The following is a 17,564-nucleotide window of genomic DNA, read 5'->3' on the forward strand; positions in this document are numbered from 1 at the left end:
CGATTTTAATCCATCAAATATATCAAGATAACGTTTCGCCAAATAAGATCATAAACCAAGAAACAGGCAACCCGAGTTTTCAAGTATTTTTCATTAGTAGTCAACTTAATTAAACTCGGTAAAACACGACAAACATTTTAAATTGTCACTATAATTTTGCATAGCCTTTCAACTGTTGTCGTGTCAAAAACGTTTTTGTACCTTTGACAGCTAGAAAGTTGTCTCTTAACCACCTCTTTTCAACAAATCGCCATGCAAATATAAGTTCGCATTCACCTCCGGCAAACTATATACATTCAGGGCATTCAGCTGCTCGAATGTTTTTGATAATTAAGTGAAGACTACACACATGATCAAACAACAAAAATACTGGCTTCAAACATAACTGAAATAAAGTTTATTGAGCTTGGAATGTTTCACAAGATGAAAAAAAAAAAAAGAAAAGAAAAGAAAAAACGCAAGCAAAGCCGGAAAACAAGTCTTCCAGCATTTTCGATGCAGCTGCACAGAGGGTCCAAAACGCTGAAGATTTAAAGATTTCCGGTCTTTTGACAGTTCCCCGCGCGTTGCCCGCGCGTGTTTCTTCAGCCATGCGCAATGCGATTCTTTTGGGAACATGTAATCATGCGAATATGGCGGATAAATCGAGAGGGCACAATCGCCATGGTAGTGTCGTGCGAATCGGTTATTACAATATCGAAAAAACTATCGGAAAGGGAAATTTTGCAGTCGTCAAGCTTGCCACACACTGCATTACGAAAACAAAGGTACTTTTTTCACGCGAATTTGCGAACTGAAGCGAATGTCAGCTTGTGACTCCGCTCGGAATGAACAGAGTTTTCTTTCGTTTTTGCACCGATAATAATTCGGTTTAAAGCTTTGCAGCTGTCCAGTAGCGAGGAAATGAAAGCAGGAATACTAGACAAATGTTTCAGTGAAGCAATTAACTTGTTTATGTGGGATTTTATTTCTTTTTTATGGACCGCTCTAGTTTCTTTCTTGCTTGTGTTTCTTCCGAACCAGGTTGCTGTCAAAATTATCGACAAAAGTCAATTGGACCAGGATAACTTGAAGAAAATTTTCCGCGAAGTCCAAGTGATGAAGATGCTGGATCACTCACACATCATTAAATTATATCAGGTAAGATTCAAACCTTTATGTTCACGGTATTATTCTGTTTTTCTAGGATCATTCAGTGCCCGATCGCAATCAAAAAGTCTTTGGCGCAGATGCTACGTGCCTCCGAATTTTCGAGTCTTTTAGGTAATATCTTGTATGCAAAATGAGGCCTTTTATTTCGATTTGAAATGGATAAAGTAGCTTTGCAAGTCTTTTGACGAAAAGAATTACTGCAATTCTTCGAGATAAAGTTCGTGACAGACACCGTGGAAGGAAAACAATACCTGTTAGCACTGCATCGACAGATAGCTGGTCGGCGGGACGAAAGCAACTCGTATCGGCTCTGTTTTTCAAGTGCTCCGTGTCACGTCCTTGTTTTAAATGATATCGGAAGGTTTTCGGGACTTTTATCGGTCTGCATAAAAGCGAATACACTGAGAAAGTTTCCTGTTAAGAACTCATGTGAAACGTAACCAGTTGCCTATGAAATTTACTATGATAGTTGGTTTCCCCACTTCTCCTCTTTATCCTTTTTTATAGTCGTTCATGGCAATATCAAGCAATTTTCCCTCGTAGGAAATGGTGCAATGATCTTGCTTTATTTTTTGTATATCTATTGATTTTTTTACCATCGAAATTGTTACTTCGCCCCGACTACTCGCAATGCCGAATTTCCTCAATTCGAATGTTTTTGTTTACAAATTTGCACCGCGGTTGTTTTGACATCTTCTCTCCGTGCGAAATTAACTCAACCAAAATTTCCCGTCTGGCTTGTCGTTGATCTAGTTTTCTTTTAAATAATAAATTAGTCAGACTTTCGAAAGTGTGCAGTTTGATGGCTTGACAGATTATATCGAAGGGTGGAAATATTTTCGCTGGATTAACGAAAAGCAATTTATATTCTGTTCCGGCAAGTAGCACGACCGCAACAGTAGTAAAGTACATTCGTAACCCACAGCTTTTATCTTTCGATCGAGCTTCCTTAACGTGCGTTCGACACACTTCAATGGCTCTAGGTTTTTTCCAATAAGCACTGGTTGTATTGTTGTTTACTAACCGTTTGAGATTTGGGAAAAATTTTAATCCCTCTTAGTTTCCAAATGGCCTTGATTGGCACAGTGAATCAACTCAGTTAAATTAAATCAATGCTTCGCGAACAGTTATGTGGTTGCCTCACCTCTGCGTAAAGAAAGCTGAGCGTTCGAACAATTCCCGAAACATCTTTGCCTAGCGTTGTTGTCTCTTGTACAGTTTATTTCACCTGAACGTTTGCCATCGAAATATTTTATTGACGAAAAATGCTATCTAGAGAAAGTTTTATCTTTTGCCAAGCAACTCTTGAAAGGAGCACTTGGAAAGGTCATGTACACAAATGTTATACAGGTATCGGCAATTTACTTTGTCTAAACAGTAAAGTTTTCTCTAAGGTCGTTAACAATCTAATCTGGAATTGTAAATATTTGCACTTTGAGTGTTTGTGAATTCTTGCTGGGTTGAATGTTCTTCTGTGACCGTTAATAAGTTACATGGAGTTGATGACAATGCGAAATGTTACTTATCGCATCAAGGTCAGCTGGTCTTTATGAATAAATGTATCTAAAATATTTGCATTTGTGTATTCAACTAATACACAATGTAAATTTTTGCTTCACCTACGATGACTGCTTTGTTGAAAAGAAGAAGGAGTTCATTTCAGATTAAATGCAATTAACAATGTTTTCTTTTGTGTGACTGATCCACAGATAAGATGCTGGAAATGTGTAGTAGTGGGGAGGGGGGAGTCCCTTATATAAGCTGTGTGGCTATAGTGTATGTGCCTTTTCAAAAAGTATGGTTTTTCAACCCCTGGTTTCAAACTGGGTGTATAGTTTATAGTTTGGCCATTTGGGTTTGAAATATATTGTAGGGCAGGGTCTTGTGCTTGCTGGAACAAGGATGTAAAACTCTTTAAAGTTCTTGCCCCTTGAACAACAATAACAAAGAACACACCCCCTATTTACATTCATGTTTGAAAGAAATTTTATTTCATGATAACTGATGGTAAGATGAAGTAACAGAAGATGGATTACAACTAAATGAACATTTTAAATAAAGATTTTAGACAAACTACTTTGTGCGAGCTTCTAGTTAGTAAATGATATTTTTAACACAGTGATAACATGTATGCATGTATAAATAGAAAAAAAATCACAATACAGTTTAGTGGAACCTGTAGGAAAAAGACAATATTCATATAGGCAGCCAATTTTCAAAATAACATGTTTATTCAACTAGTTATAGCTATCACTAAGTGCCAATGAGCAAAGATTTTACCTATACATGCGCACTGTTCAATTTGTTTAGAAATGTCGTGAATTACTGAATTTACGAGAATGCAGGCTGCTGGTTAGTCATGTGTCTGTCATTAGCTGTCATGCAATGCACTCATGCATTGTACTTGGAATCGTTTGTTGAGTGCCTCAACTAAGAGCAATGGGGTTGAGTTGTTCAAAAAGTGGTTATAACACCAATGGCGGTTGACGAACAGCTTTAAATGTCGGGTGAAATCATTTGGAACATACACGTATAGCTATCGCATTTGCCTGCTGGAAGTTTTTATTAATTTTAAGCCTAAAAAAATAAAAAATTTCAGTGGGCAAATGCGACAGCTTTACGCATATGTTGCAAATGAATCGACTTGACGATTGGTTGAATACGGGATGAGCACGGGACTCACAAACACCCACATGGCTCATGGTTTCTCTGTTCTGTATCACATGTTCGCTCATAAACAATGCATTCTCTGTTCTGCATTATGTCATAAAAGTTACCTTACACTACCTTATGTTACAATGTACATCGCTTAGAGATTCATTCTGCCTTGGAACTTTCACACATGTCTCAATTAGCAGGAGGAAATCATCTTTTAAACCATGCCAGAATAAGCACAGTTCAGTCAAGGGGGCCAGAGATTAAGGCAAAAGTCCTCCTAAAGTAGACCCAAATATTCTGATGAGAATCTTGTTCCACTACCCACCTGCACTTCCTTCTATCTAAACCAACAGTTTTGTAAATCCTAAAAGCTATCTTTAAAACTTTTCCCATCAAAATGAAGCCTAGTAGATGTCCAGCAGCAGAAAAAACAATGCGCAAGAAAAGCGGAAGGAGAGGGGAGGAGAGGAAACAAGAAGTAAAAGCCAAGACTTCCGTGTCACTTTTAAACCCATAAACCAGGCGTGCAAATCCAGAAAAATCTGAAAGGGGTGGCAGGGACACTTGCCAGCCATATACTACATTGTAGCATTAAATAGTAAATAAATAATTTATTATATTGAGAATTCTTTAACAATAATACAAAAATTCCCAGTAAAAGGGGTGGCAGCAGTACAGTACTAAATCTGCCCATGTAAACTGTCTCAAAATTTTGCTATTCATGCCAACTGGACTTTGTAAGCTTATATTTTGAATCACGAACAAAATGCCACAAAGTACTTGCCTATAAATAGCTTTTTGGACAGTTTTGGCTCTTTTAGCCAGAAAGTGACAGAAAATGGCTTGTATCACTTCAGCAAACTTCCTAGGAGCAAATTGGTAAATATTTTATAATAACTTGGATCAGTGGCTAAAGGCTATCAAACAAATCTCTCTCCCACCGCCCATCATGTGTTCTTGATCAGAACATTTTACTCTATAATCTGTACAGTGCCAACAACAACAAAATCGCATGGTGTAGTTACAACAGTAGTTGCAAAGTTGGTTCGTTAGATGTAATGGCAAGTGTAATCCATTGCCAATAGATGGGTGTGGGGAAGTAGCCTGGACAAACTGAGGAAGCTGCGTGCAAGTGTGGCCATGACAACCACCGCTGTGAATGATAACCACTATGAAATCTGACTGTGACACTAAGACCCTTAGTGGGGCATTTTGTAGATACTTACTTAGACATAATTTTCCAGAAGGAGGAAAATATAGAGGGGAAAAGGCTTAATGAAAAAAGAAAAACAAAAAGAACTATGCTTAAAAGGGAATACGAGTGAAATGAACTGAGGTCAATGAAAGTACCGTAGAATTACTGAGGTCATGTAAATGCCCGAAGACTGCCCAGCATTTTGATTAGTGACAGAGACTCCTGGCCAGCCTCGTCTCGTGTTTAACCTTGCCTAAATTAAGCCATACATAGGAATACGAATAGGAATACGAATAGGAATACGTTCATATTGTAAATGTACCTCTAATGGTGTATTTGATAAGGTTAATTAACTAAATTAAGGTAGGTGAAGGTTAACAAAAACTTAGGTTCAACAAGTCTTTATGGAGGGGGGGGGGAGCTCAATTCACCTTCTCTTATATCAGTTAATGTCAAATTAAACATATTAAACAGTGCTGCAAAAGCGTTTTTCATGGTTATAAAAAACATATCAAAATGTAATTGTCATGGCTAATTTGTCCTATTTGGTTTTTCTAATTTTTGTTTTTGCCTTTTGTAAGAGAATCTATTATTATGTAGGTGTATGTTTTTCAGGTAAAAATTACATTCAGGTTAAATTTTTTGTTAAAGGTAGGTTGATTCTCTTCATGTATTTCCTTTGTCTCGTACAGTGTGTCGCCCTATTATTATTCATGAATTATTGCTAGGAGACAAGGAAATTGAGAATAAACCTACAGCTGTAGCTTAAAAATTTTAACCTGAATATACTTTTGACCAGTAACATAAAATAATACATGTTTTTATTTTGTAAAATACAATCTGTCTTAGAACACGTGGAAGGATCTGTGTTATATCACTCACATGCACATCGGTGTGGTGTGACGTGCACTTATGATTCTTAAGGATCAAAGTCCAAGGCTTCAACAGAGAGATCATGGCCTTGACTTTTTCTGATTCAAATAAACACATTGCTGAGGTTCAGTAATCCTTGCCACAAGTTTTAACTTCCTTTGTCTTGTCAACTTTTGTAAAGTTGTGGTTAGTTTTAGGAATGAGACCAGTGCAAAAATATTTGAACCCAAGATAAAAAGATAAACCACGACATAACATCATAACATGTTGTGGGCTTATTAACCTTGGTTTAGATTAAGTCTTCTATTGTTCTTAACTCATTATCATGGGAAATGGAAAACAAAAATAATTTTAATAATCAAAGAATAAAATTGGATAACACCTTTATAAATACCTGAACACCTGTTCATTTATTAAAAAAGAAAGCTGTTGTTATCATTAAGAACAACTGAAGGTTGCAGACTTAACTAGAAACAATAGACTACATGTCTTGAACAATTATTATAATATTTTAATAGACTGCCAAATGAAGACTTACGCCATGTTGTATATAGTACCAAGTTTGAGGTACACTGAGATTAGGTGAAAGAAGGTCAAAGCTGAGTTTTGAAGCTCAGCTTGTGAAAGAAAATCTATGAAAAAAACACGAATAAACAAACAAGACAGCAACAATAAAAATTAATAACAAAATTAATAATAAAAAGTAATTGGACTAATCTTCAGTAATACATATATGTTGCTCTGCACTTCAACAGGTGATGGAAACAGACAGAATGTTGTATTTAGTGACAGAATATGCCAGTAGAGGGGAAATTTTTGGTGAGTATTGGATGTAGTTGTTTTTTTGGCTATGTTATGGTTCTATACTTTGGTTTACTGTGAAGGAGAACACCATCCAGAAATATAACTGTTATGTTATTGTGTTGCAAGGGGGAAAAAACAATATTAAGCATGAGAAAACTAAACCACAATTGACACTAGTATAGTTGTTTGTGGTTTTTTGGCTTGTCAGATGTAAGTTTATGTTTTGATCTTTGTTGTAGGTTGTAACACAAGAAACATTATTTTGTGTAATACATATCTCTTTTTGTGCATATGGTAAACACTACATGCACATCGCAAGGAGTTTTCAAAAAGTTTACGTGGTTTTGTGAGAGGTCATTTTCATTTCCCACCATTCAATAAAAAAAAATCAAACTAGACCAGTTCTTGTCTGGAATGAGGAGTTTATTGCAGCCTCTCATTGAAATTTCAAAACACTTGCCTTGAAATTTTAAGAACTCAACTTTATTTGTTAGTAATTTTAAGTGCTTTATTAATGCTGGAATTCCTTTGACGTGACATGGGTACATTCTTTAAATACCTTTTTCTCTTATACTCATTTTTTTTTTATTTACCTTAAAATTTGGTTGAAACATATCTGTCTTACACCTGGCACCTGCAGGTAATTTTTTCAGAATTGCTATCTTTTTTAAGCCACTATAAAACATAATTAGTTAGTGCACATTTTAAGTCATTACTTTATCCTCCACACTTTTACTCCTATTGATAATGTAAATCACTCTCATAATTTTTGCACCATGCACTTTCTTCTTTCTTTAGGTATGTGTGTGTTGTTAATAAATTTTTGGAAAATAAATGCCAGTAAATGAATAAAAATTAGGTTTTGAGGGACAGTTAACTGGCATTTAATCTGGATGAAGTGTCTCATTAACTCTGCTCTTTGGTTTTAGATTATCTAGTTGCCAATGGTAAAATGCCTGAAAAGGAAGCGAGAAAGAAATTTGTACAAATTGCATCAGCTGTTGACAGCTGTCACAAGAAGAATGTTGTTCATAGGGACTTAAAAGTTAGTACATCTGGAACTGTGTTAATGTCAGTAGTTTTGTTTTGACTGCATCGGTTGTCAACAGCTTTCAAACAGCTTTCAGTACAAGGATGGATGTTTTTCTTACATGTGAGGACTTCAAAGTACAGCGGTACATGTATATATTCACATATGCAGTGATTTTGTACCTCTGCATCCTTCGTCCCTGACACATAAGAATCCCCAACGATGTGTCCCGCAGGATACAAAAAATGATCGATCAATTTATTTGAAGATTTTTTTGTAGAATACATCATGTATCCTGTTCATGCGACTTCTGTCACTGTTGTTTAAAGATGCATATTTATTTTAGTCTTTTTTGTGCTTTAAATTTATAGAAAGACTATATATTTTAAGTTTTGGAGTCTGTCTCCAGATTAACTGTCTGGTTACATAAAGGCCCTAGCATTTTCAATTTTGAAAACTTGCTGTTTTTTAAACTGGGACTGAATGGTTCTGGACTGGGACTCATGATTTTTCACAAGATGAGTCCCAGGACTCACTACAACTATTTGTAACAAAATCACTGGTATGGGTACCCTTGTCCACTGAGTTCAGTGTGATGCTGAAGGCTAGTCCTGTAGGCACTCAAGAATTCTCCACCTGTCAATCAGTTACTTAGAACATAAATATATTTTACTTAATTAAAAAAAAATTATCCTGTAATAAAATGTTTATCAGTATCTTTTTTTTATCACTCCCATGTTCTTTTTCTCTTTCATCTCTTTAACCCAATTTTCTCTGAAATCTCCACCACTTCATTGATCAAAATTGATTTGGTTAGTCAACCGATTCGTTGGCTAAAATAAATTGTCATAGAAAAAAGTGGAGCAGTGTGGTTGATAGTGTATTATTTTTTATTGTTTCCCTGTAGGCTGAGAATCTTTTATTAGATGAGAATTTCAATATAAAAATTGCAGGTAGGAAAAATGGTGATTTTTATTGCCTGAAAAAACATAATGATACTTGTTATGATGATGACGATGATGATGAATATCTTCATCATTGTTAACAATTCAATGTAACATTACTATTTTTGGCATTTTCAAAATCCCTGTCTTTATTGAAATTATCTTCAGTGTCAACACCATCATCATTGTCATCATCACCACCAGCATGAAAAAAGTCATCATCATTATTGTGGTCGTCATCACCAGAAGCCATAACCTGCGCTCCTGTCACAATCTGTATCACCATCATCATCATCATCATGGTCATCTGATCAACACTACCATCATCATCATCACCATCTTCATCATCAGAAATCATAACCCAGGCTCCTGTCACAATCTGTATCACCATCATCATCATCGTCATCATGTTAATCTGATCTCTTCAACACCGCCATCATCATTATCACCATCGTTATCATCAGAAACCATAACCCAGACTCCTGTCACAATGTGTATCATCATTATCATCATCATGGTCATGTGATCAACACCACTACTACCTTCAACATCATCATCAGGAGCCATAATATGGGCTCCCGCAGCATGCAAAGAAAGTAGTGTCTGATAGCCCGGGGCTAGTTGATTTTGCTATTGGGCTAGTGAATTCTGTCATTAACTTGCCCAACGGGCAAGAGAAGTTTTTTGAGGAATTCAAATTACAGAACTGTGAAATCAATCTGCTCATCAAAACGTTTTTGGGGCTAGCTGAAATGATGTTTGGGCCAGTAAATGTTAGCTTCGGCTTGCCCGAATGGCAAGCTGTAAAAATGACTTTCTTTGCACCCTGGCTCCTGTCACAATCTGTATTACCGTCATCATCGTCATCATCGTCATGTGATCAACACCATCATCAGAGGCCATAACCTGGGTTCCTGTCATAATCTATATTACTATCATCATCATCATTATGGTCACATGATCAACACCATCATCATCATCATCATCACTATGTTCATCCGATCAACACTGTTATCATTGTCATCATTATCAGGAGTCGTAACCTGGGCTTCTGTCACAATCTGTATCACCTCCATCATCGTTGTCATGGTCATTTGATCAACACCATCATCATCTTCATCATCTTCATCATTATCATCATCTTGTTCATCCAATCAACACAATCATTGTCGTCATCATCATCAAAAGCCATAACCTAGGCTTCTGTCACAATCTGTATCACCACCACCATCACCATCCTCATCATCATCAAGTTCAGCGACATCATCATCTTCATCATTACCACCGACAACACCATGATCATCATCAGCAGCGCCATCACTGTTAAAGCCTGCCTATTATCATCATCATCATCATCATCATTAGCAACATCAGCATTATCGGAGTTCAAATACTTGCTAATCCTCAATAATTCAGGTTGAATTTTTTCTTCTTTGCAGATTTTGGATTTAGTAACATATTCCAGGAGGGAAAGAGTCTTAAAACGTGGTGTGGGAGTCCGCCTTATGCAGCTCCAGAGCTGTTTGAAGGCAAGGCGTACTGTGGCCCTGAAGTCGACATTTGGGTAGGTCCCAATACTCAGTCTTGTGATTACTATCATACAGGATATGCTGCGAATACCTTGCGTTTGAAAAACTTGTAAACAAATTCATACATAATGCACATGTTATATTTCTGGCTGAATAACTGAACACGTTACCGCCAAAAACTATTTCCAAAGTAGCTAATGTAAAAACTAAGAGCGCATCCACTGTTTTTATTCTCTTCTCCTTCTTTCCTCCTTCTAACTCTTTGTATTTTGCCTTTCCTTTTTCTTTGCTGGTGTTATTTTTGAGCCTATAGAACACACACAAAAAAACCGGATCATTTTACGTTTCTGGGAACTGCCCACCTACCCCTCCCCTAAACCAACATTAACACTTAGTTCTTACTTAGGGCAAAATGTTAGCTTAGGGGAGGGGTAGGTGGGCAGTTTCACTGAAACGTAAAATGATCCAAAAACCCCTACCTTTTTGCCCCTTCCCACTCAATTACAGTATAGGCTATTTTAGGTTCGTTTTTGAAAAAATCCGGCTAGACTTTTATAGTAGTCATCACATGTACATGTAAAGCGGACCGAAATATGCCAACTTACATATATCTACATACAGTAAAGGAATTATTCGGGAACCTTTATCATCTTGGACTTGTGCCTTTCACAAAAGCAGCTGTCTAGTTTGCTTAATTGGTTGGAGCCGAGAGAGTTCGCGTGATTTGTTCAACTCACCCGTTTTTTTTAATGAGTGTTGTTCAAATATCTTTCTATCACTGCCTTCACGAAGCCTTTATTTGTCCCACCGACCCACGCGTGTAGTAATTACACGCGTGTCGCTCGCGCCTGAGCGCGTGATGTTTTCACTTAAAACCCCGAAAAATATCCATTTCCGCTAATATTTAAATCTTTTACGGTTATCATTAATTTCCTTTCAACATAATAGTGTTGTTGCGGCACCTTGATGGTAACAGTCGCTTTGTTTGGAGTTTATTGTTTGTGGTTTTATCGTTTTCGCCTTCGCCTTTTTGCCTCCAGGATGTTTAGTACTAACTGAACCAAATCATAAGCGTAGTACAATGCTTTTTTTATTGCAAGTCAACGCAGCACGCTGCATTGATGTCTTTATTAAAAGCCGTCAGCTTTGTCTAGGCACGACAATCACTTGTCGACATGTAATTGGTCCTTTCGCCGTCGATTGAGTACTCGACACGCTTGTTAACGTTTCTCGCGTGACTTATGCCTGACTGATTTCTCCTTCTTTACGATCTGCATGAGCAGTGATCCAAATTCTAAATTCCTTTTTGTGAAATACTGAAGTGAAGCACAGTACAGTGTTTGAATGATCACACGTTAGATTTCATGCCGAAATGAATAGCAAAGGACAGCTTAGTAGCGATCATTTGAGTAGTTACACTTTAGGACTTCATCCAAGGTTCCAAATGTTTGAATCAGCTTGTAAAGCATAATTAACAGTACCGCATGCTCGCGCGAGCAAGGGGGTGGGGGAGGGGAGTGGGGGTGGGGTACCCTCTTATTTTTGGCCCTTGATATCCGGTTATACAATTTCACTATTTTGCATCTTAACAGGGTGTGTTTTTGTACCGGAAACCCTTTAAACAAAAAAGTGTGACGGTTGGCTGTAAAAGGTCTACATTGCCATTTTTAACGATGTTTATGAAAACTATTAGGGGTATATTTCTAACAGGGTTTGCAAATATGCCGAATTTGGTGTACTTTACTCCAAAGTTTTAAAGTGACTCCACTGAAGTTACGGAGGGAATCACTTTGACTCCAAAATGACTCCAAAATTTGTTAAGCAGAAGTCACAGTGACTTTACCCATCAATAAGATTTGTAAACCCTGTTTGTGGAATCATGTATTTTTTTGTTTTTCAGAGTCTAGGAGTGGTATTGTATGTGCTGGTGTGTGGAGCACTGCCATTTGATGGCAGTACTTTGCAAAGTTTACGCTCACGTGTCCTAGACGGGAGATTCAGAATACCGTTTTTTATGTCCACAGGTATGACATAATGCGCTCCTTTTTTCGTTTAAAGGGGCAATGTCACGAACGATTCTTTGAAGATTTTTCGAAGTCGTTACTCGCAATTCATATCCCTGAGAGTCGCTTGCTTCTTGTTTTAGCCTTTCACTCCCAAGATTTTCCACATTCAAAATTTCCAAACGCCATGGTGTTAAATGCTGAAAAACAAATAGTACCTTGGAAAGGTTCTGCCAGTAAAGACTCCAAAAAGGGTTGGATCAATTTAGGCTTCTAGGAAACTGCCCACCTACCCCTCCCCTACGCCAACATTATCACTTACTTCTCACTTAAGGCAAAATGTTGCCTTAGGGAAGGGGTAGGTGGGCAGTGTCCCAGGAACCTAAATTGATCCAAAGGGTTAAGGTTAGCTAATGTTACTTTTACCTTGAGTCTAAATTAGACCGCTGTCCACACGTGGTGTACGGGCACCAGTAACTGAGTACGGTTCAAAACAGCGAAATGTTCACACCTTGCGTACCCGATACTTAACTTTGTACTTAGTTACTCCATTTCGCCGTATCAGACGCCATTTTGAAACATGAGCTTAGCATCGAGTGCAAAACAGTGGCTTCCCCGGAACTAACAAAAACGATGTGCTCACTGGGACCGGGTGCCCACTGTTGTGTTGTTGTTGTTGTGTTGTGCCCGAGTACAAGTTCTCAACCTTGTACCCGGGCACAGGCACCGTGTCCGAATTCTAGCGTTGTTACTTGAAAAAAAGGGGGGTGTTCACTTTAGTGCTCAGCGGGTAGCGTACTCGGGCACCAAGTGTAAACGCTGCCTTATACTGATCCAAACTGTTTTTCCCCTGTAGACTGCGAGCACCTCATTCGACACATGTTGGTACGCGACGTGTCCAAGAGATATACTATGAACCATATTATGAATCACAAGTGGGTAAAACAAATGGACGAGGTAGACAAAGCTAATGTGCTGATTACTGAATCACCAGAGTCCGACTTCAGCGAAGAGGTTCTGAATATGATGCTTGCTAGAGGAATCGACAGAGAAAAGACCATTCAGGTTGGCCAATTTCTTTTCTTTCAAATTACCTGTTACAGTTTGGGGATACCCCACTCGCTAAAAGCGCAGTTGGAGTTGAATAGTGAGGTCGACATATGACTCAATTGTCACTAGAAAACCACCAACTGACGGATTTTTTTTCCAAGTTTCAGTAGGAATACGCACTCTTGTGTAATTGGATTAAAACGGCACCGCTGTCAGCACATTAGAATTAATGTGGAATAAATATTTTATTCTATATACCCCAAAGTAAAGACCATCTTATTAATCAGTACAAGAAAACAGCGCCACGAGAACGAGTTGCTCAGTATCGTTCATCTGAGTGGTCACCTTTGGATTTCACAAATACCACCTTCTACATGCATACCCACATCACCTCAATTTAAACCTGGGATCTACCTTAGATTTAGTGACTGAAATTCTTCCTGTAGAACCATCGCGTATAGCGTGCTCTAGCTTTTCTCTAAATGGCCACAAGGTCGACCGACGACGTAACCCAAGTCCCAAGATGGACTAACAAAATGTTTATCGTAACAATATCAATGCATAATCAAAAGAAAAGATTAGGAGACTAGATTAAAATGATCACCTGAGGATCTCTTATTAAATTCGTAAAGTCGTTCGTTAAGGATATGTATGGAGATCAGTCTGGTTACTGGGGCTTAAAAGGTTGATATATCCCTTTTTATCCTCGCAGTCTCTCCGCCAGAAGGATTATGACCAATTTGCCGGCATTTATTACACGCTCTTGGAAAAGGTCAAGAAATCCGCCAACTCGTCGCACGATCCTTGCGCCAACCTACCTCCCGCGGCGAGTAGTTCAACAGACACTGAACTGATGGAGACGGACAACGAGGAGTCTGTGGAAACGGAGAGACCTTCCATGAACGTACCTACAGTGCAGGTAACACCTGACTCCCCTACAAGACGCGTGAAACCTAAGCAGAATCATTGGAATACTTCTCAAGAAGAAGACGAAGAAGATGACAAGATGCCAGATGATATTCTACCAAGCTTGAAGCTGTACTTGGAGAAGCGCCGTCACACTCTCACTGCTGTGGATCCCATGATGGAGATCCCGCAGGAACTCCGCGAGGCGCTTACACAGAAGTTCATCCAGAGACCCCTGAGCCCAGTAGGGCAAACTACTGAAGACGCCTTTGCTGGCGCCCTCGGACTGAACCCAGTGTTACCTCCGTATTCTCCCACGTTGGAAGTCTCTCTCGACTACAAGGAGCAAATTTTACAGGTGCCCTCCGTGCTTCAGCATAGACATCCCTTTGGTAGGAGGGCCTCCGATGGTCCCACCAGTCTAGCTACTGGGATAGCTCAGTTTAACGCGCTTCGTGCCATGGCCGGTTATGGAGATATTAGTCAAGGGAACACGGGGTCGCTCAGTGGATCTCCCTTGAACAGCCGCAATCCAATTGTCACTCAGTCTCCATTTTCAGTATCACCGGGTCCTTCGAGCCCTCAAATAAGCGAAGGAGCTAACGATAGTGGCTCAGATCAGGAACCGGATCAAGATGCTATTGCACGTTACATGGCATGCCGCGGGGCACGGCAGCGCCACACGTCGCCAAATGAGATGCCGGATGAGCTACAACTACGGCTGTTACAAGTGCCGTTAAAACCAGCGAGACGCACCGTTTTTCCCCCGGGACGAGAGCGCTCGGGAGGCTCTTTCATCGCCACCCCTTCGGGAATTCGGTACAACGCGTCGAGGCGAGCCTCTGATGGAGCCGCGTCGGTGCTTGCCTACAAGCAGTATTTAGAGCGTGTCAGTGGAGGTGGATCTAAAAGAAATAGCCTACGGGAGCTACAGGAGGAGTGTTTAAAACTGCAACAGCAGTATGGCCGAGTAGCAGAGGAAGAGCAGCAGCGACGGCAGCAAGAACAGCACGAGCTACACATACAGCAGTCCTACAATCGCAGGGCTTCAGAAGGAGCTGAATCGCTAACTGCTACGCTGGCACAGTTCCAGCAGCAGTACGCGCCAACCTACAACACCAGCCAGGAGTTTGATGTTGAAGGACAGCCCAGGAGCTCAGTTGAAGATTTAGTGGAAATAACACCTCCAGGGTCCTGCGCGATGGAACATCAGGACTTGCTTCATCAAGAAATGCAAAGGTTAAACATCGAGCACTGCCCTCCAGCTCCCAACATTCGACACGCCCCGTCGAATTCGCCAAGAAGTAGCCTTCTGGTCGAAGATTCGATACCGTCGTCGTCTGTTTCAGAGACGTCGAGCTTTCTTCCCCCTCAACCAAACACCTCTTCATTTCTCTCTGACGGTGGAACGATGGTCTCCCCAGTTCCCTCTCCGCCTCCCTCCCCTCTTATTTCTGCGGTACCTTTGAGTCAGCGGTACCCTATTCCAAACATCGTCAACACTAGGAATTCCTCTAACGGAAGCGCCGAAAATCTCCAGGAGACACGGACAATTCCGCAAATTCCCGCGGGTCTCCCGGGTGTTATGATGGGAAATACTCTGGTTAATGAGAATGATCTCGAGGAATTGGCGAGAGCTACGTGGGGTATGGGCCACGCACCGCACCCTTTAGCTCCACCAACGCTGCTCTCGACGTTCGCGTCAAATCCCGCGGGATCATTACTAACGGGAAATGTGGGACAACGATCGCCTGTGCATCACCGCCGCCATCACACGGCTCCATCCGCGCAAGATGCGTGGAATTCCATGGACTTGCTTAGAAGGGCGACGGCGAATAACGTTTTATCGCAAAACCACGCCAGGGATATGTTAAATAACAATATCAACTTAGAGGAAGGTATTAGGGACGGTTTACTTTATAGAACTCTCTCCCCCAATGGAACCATATACCAGGACTCACTACTCAAGTCTCCGACCAAAGGAGACGCATTGCCTGACTTAACGCAAACTAATAACCTCAGAATGGCATTTTCTGTTAATATGACTTCTGAGAAGTGTATTCCAGATATTATAAGCGAGATTCGAAGATCGCTCGATCTTCGCTCGTCTAAGATCACCTATGAGCAAGCGGATCAGACTTTTACCCTTCGTCAGGGGGGTGTATGCGCCGAAATTGAAGTCTGCCCCCTTGCAGGAAATCTTAATGGGCTGCGCCTCCGACGTGTCACTGGCAACCAATGGCAGTATAAGAAACTCTGTAACGAAGTGCTAGCAGAGATGAATCTGTGACCAAAATCGGAGTAAATTGAAAAATGTAATGATACCTTAATTTGTAGACTGTGTGACATTTGTGCTGGCGTGATTTGTTGCATCACTTTCTTCCGTGTCGTCAAGGATATTTGCTTTATAAGTCTCTATTGCCACAGCTAAAATATATCGGAATTCGTCATGGAAGGAGATCTATACTAGAAAATTTCTATTGTTCGTAATCTTTTCTATTGCTGCTTTCAAGGCAGGTACTTATGTATTTTCAAGAAGGGAAGCTTGCATTACTTTGTTCTATGTAGAGAGCTTTTGTATTTTTTTCTTTCAGTCGTAATTGCCCGACTATTCAGAAGGCAATCGTGATACGGTACGCTTTTTACCCCTCTTCCCCCCCCTCTAGGAACTCAGATATGTTATTGGCGGGGAGGTGGGAATTCTACTAGGAAGACGGTTGGGGGGGTGGGGGGGATAAGTGGCAAGGGACTGTGAGGAGCTTGAAGGGTTGAATAGTTGTTAATATGGTTTTTTCTGTTGGATTGTCGACGTTGTACCACTGCGTTCTCATTTTTTATGTCAAATTCTCGTACGCATTATGTGAGCAGTGGTATAACAGGAGATATTCACATCTCCTCGCCAGTAATGTACTTGAACACAACCCGAGGGACATAGATGATGGCTCCTTATGAGATAATAGACCAACTGGGTCAGGTCCAAAACTCTTAATGAAAGCAGGAAGATAACTATAACTTTCCTATCGCAATTTTCCTATGTTATTACGTTTGTGACAATATGCTGTAGCCTTTAAGGCAGATGTTTATGGGCTCTGGTGTTAGAAAAGCCAGAATCACATGTGACATATTAATTGCTTAGATTAGGAATTAAACAGCTAAATGCATCAACATCAACAACAACAATCTTTATTGTGCTCTTAATGCAAAGGTGTAGAGTCATTTAAAGGAAATAATTGTGAAAGCAAGAGAGCACAGCCACTTAGAAATAGCAAAAGCTAATCGCGCTGAGTGGCTGACTTCAAAACGCGTGGAAATCTCTATGCGCTTATTCGACCATTTTTTTTTTGTTATTGAAATCGTACAAAAGATAGCACACATTGTGTGACAACAGAATGTGTGCTGTGACACGTGAGGTGGAAATCT

The 17,564-nt window shown here is 39.9% G+C and overlaps 1 protein-coding gene across 1 annotated transcript; it reads left to right on the top strand.

Moving 5' to 3' along the window:
• The first annotated feature begins 621 nt into the window (after positions 1 to 621).
• LOC140949884 (serine/threonine-protein kinase SIK3-like) lies at positions 622 to 17,309 on the top strand. Its single transcript, XM_073399025.1, has 9 exons — positions 622 to 767; positions 1,024 to 1,140; positions 6,634 to 6,697; positions 7,612 to 7,727; positions 8,620 to 8,665; positions 10,096 to 10,220; positions 12,086 to 12,209; positions 13,045 to 13,253; positions 13,951 to 17,309. Exons 1-9 carry the CDS (start codon positions 633 to 635, stop codon positions 16,432 to 16,434), a joined length of 3,420 nt encoding a protein of 1,139 aa, XP_073255126.1. The 5' UTR covers positions 622 to 632; the 3' UTR covers positions 16,435 to 17,309.
• Positions 17,310 to 17,564: the final 255 nt, after the last annotated feature.

Source organism: Porites lutea, chromosome 10, assembly GCF_958299795.1.
Source record: "Porites lutea chromosome 10, jaPorLute2.1, whole genome shotgun sequence".
In the NCBI taxonomy this organism is placed as follows: domain Eukaryota; kingdom Metazoa; phylum Cnidaria; class Anthozoa; order Scleractinia; family Poritidae; genus Porites; species Porites lutea.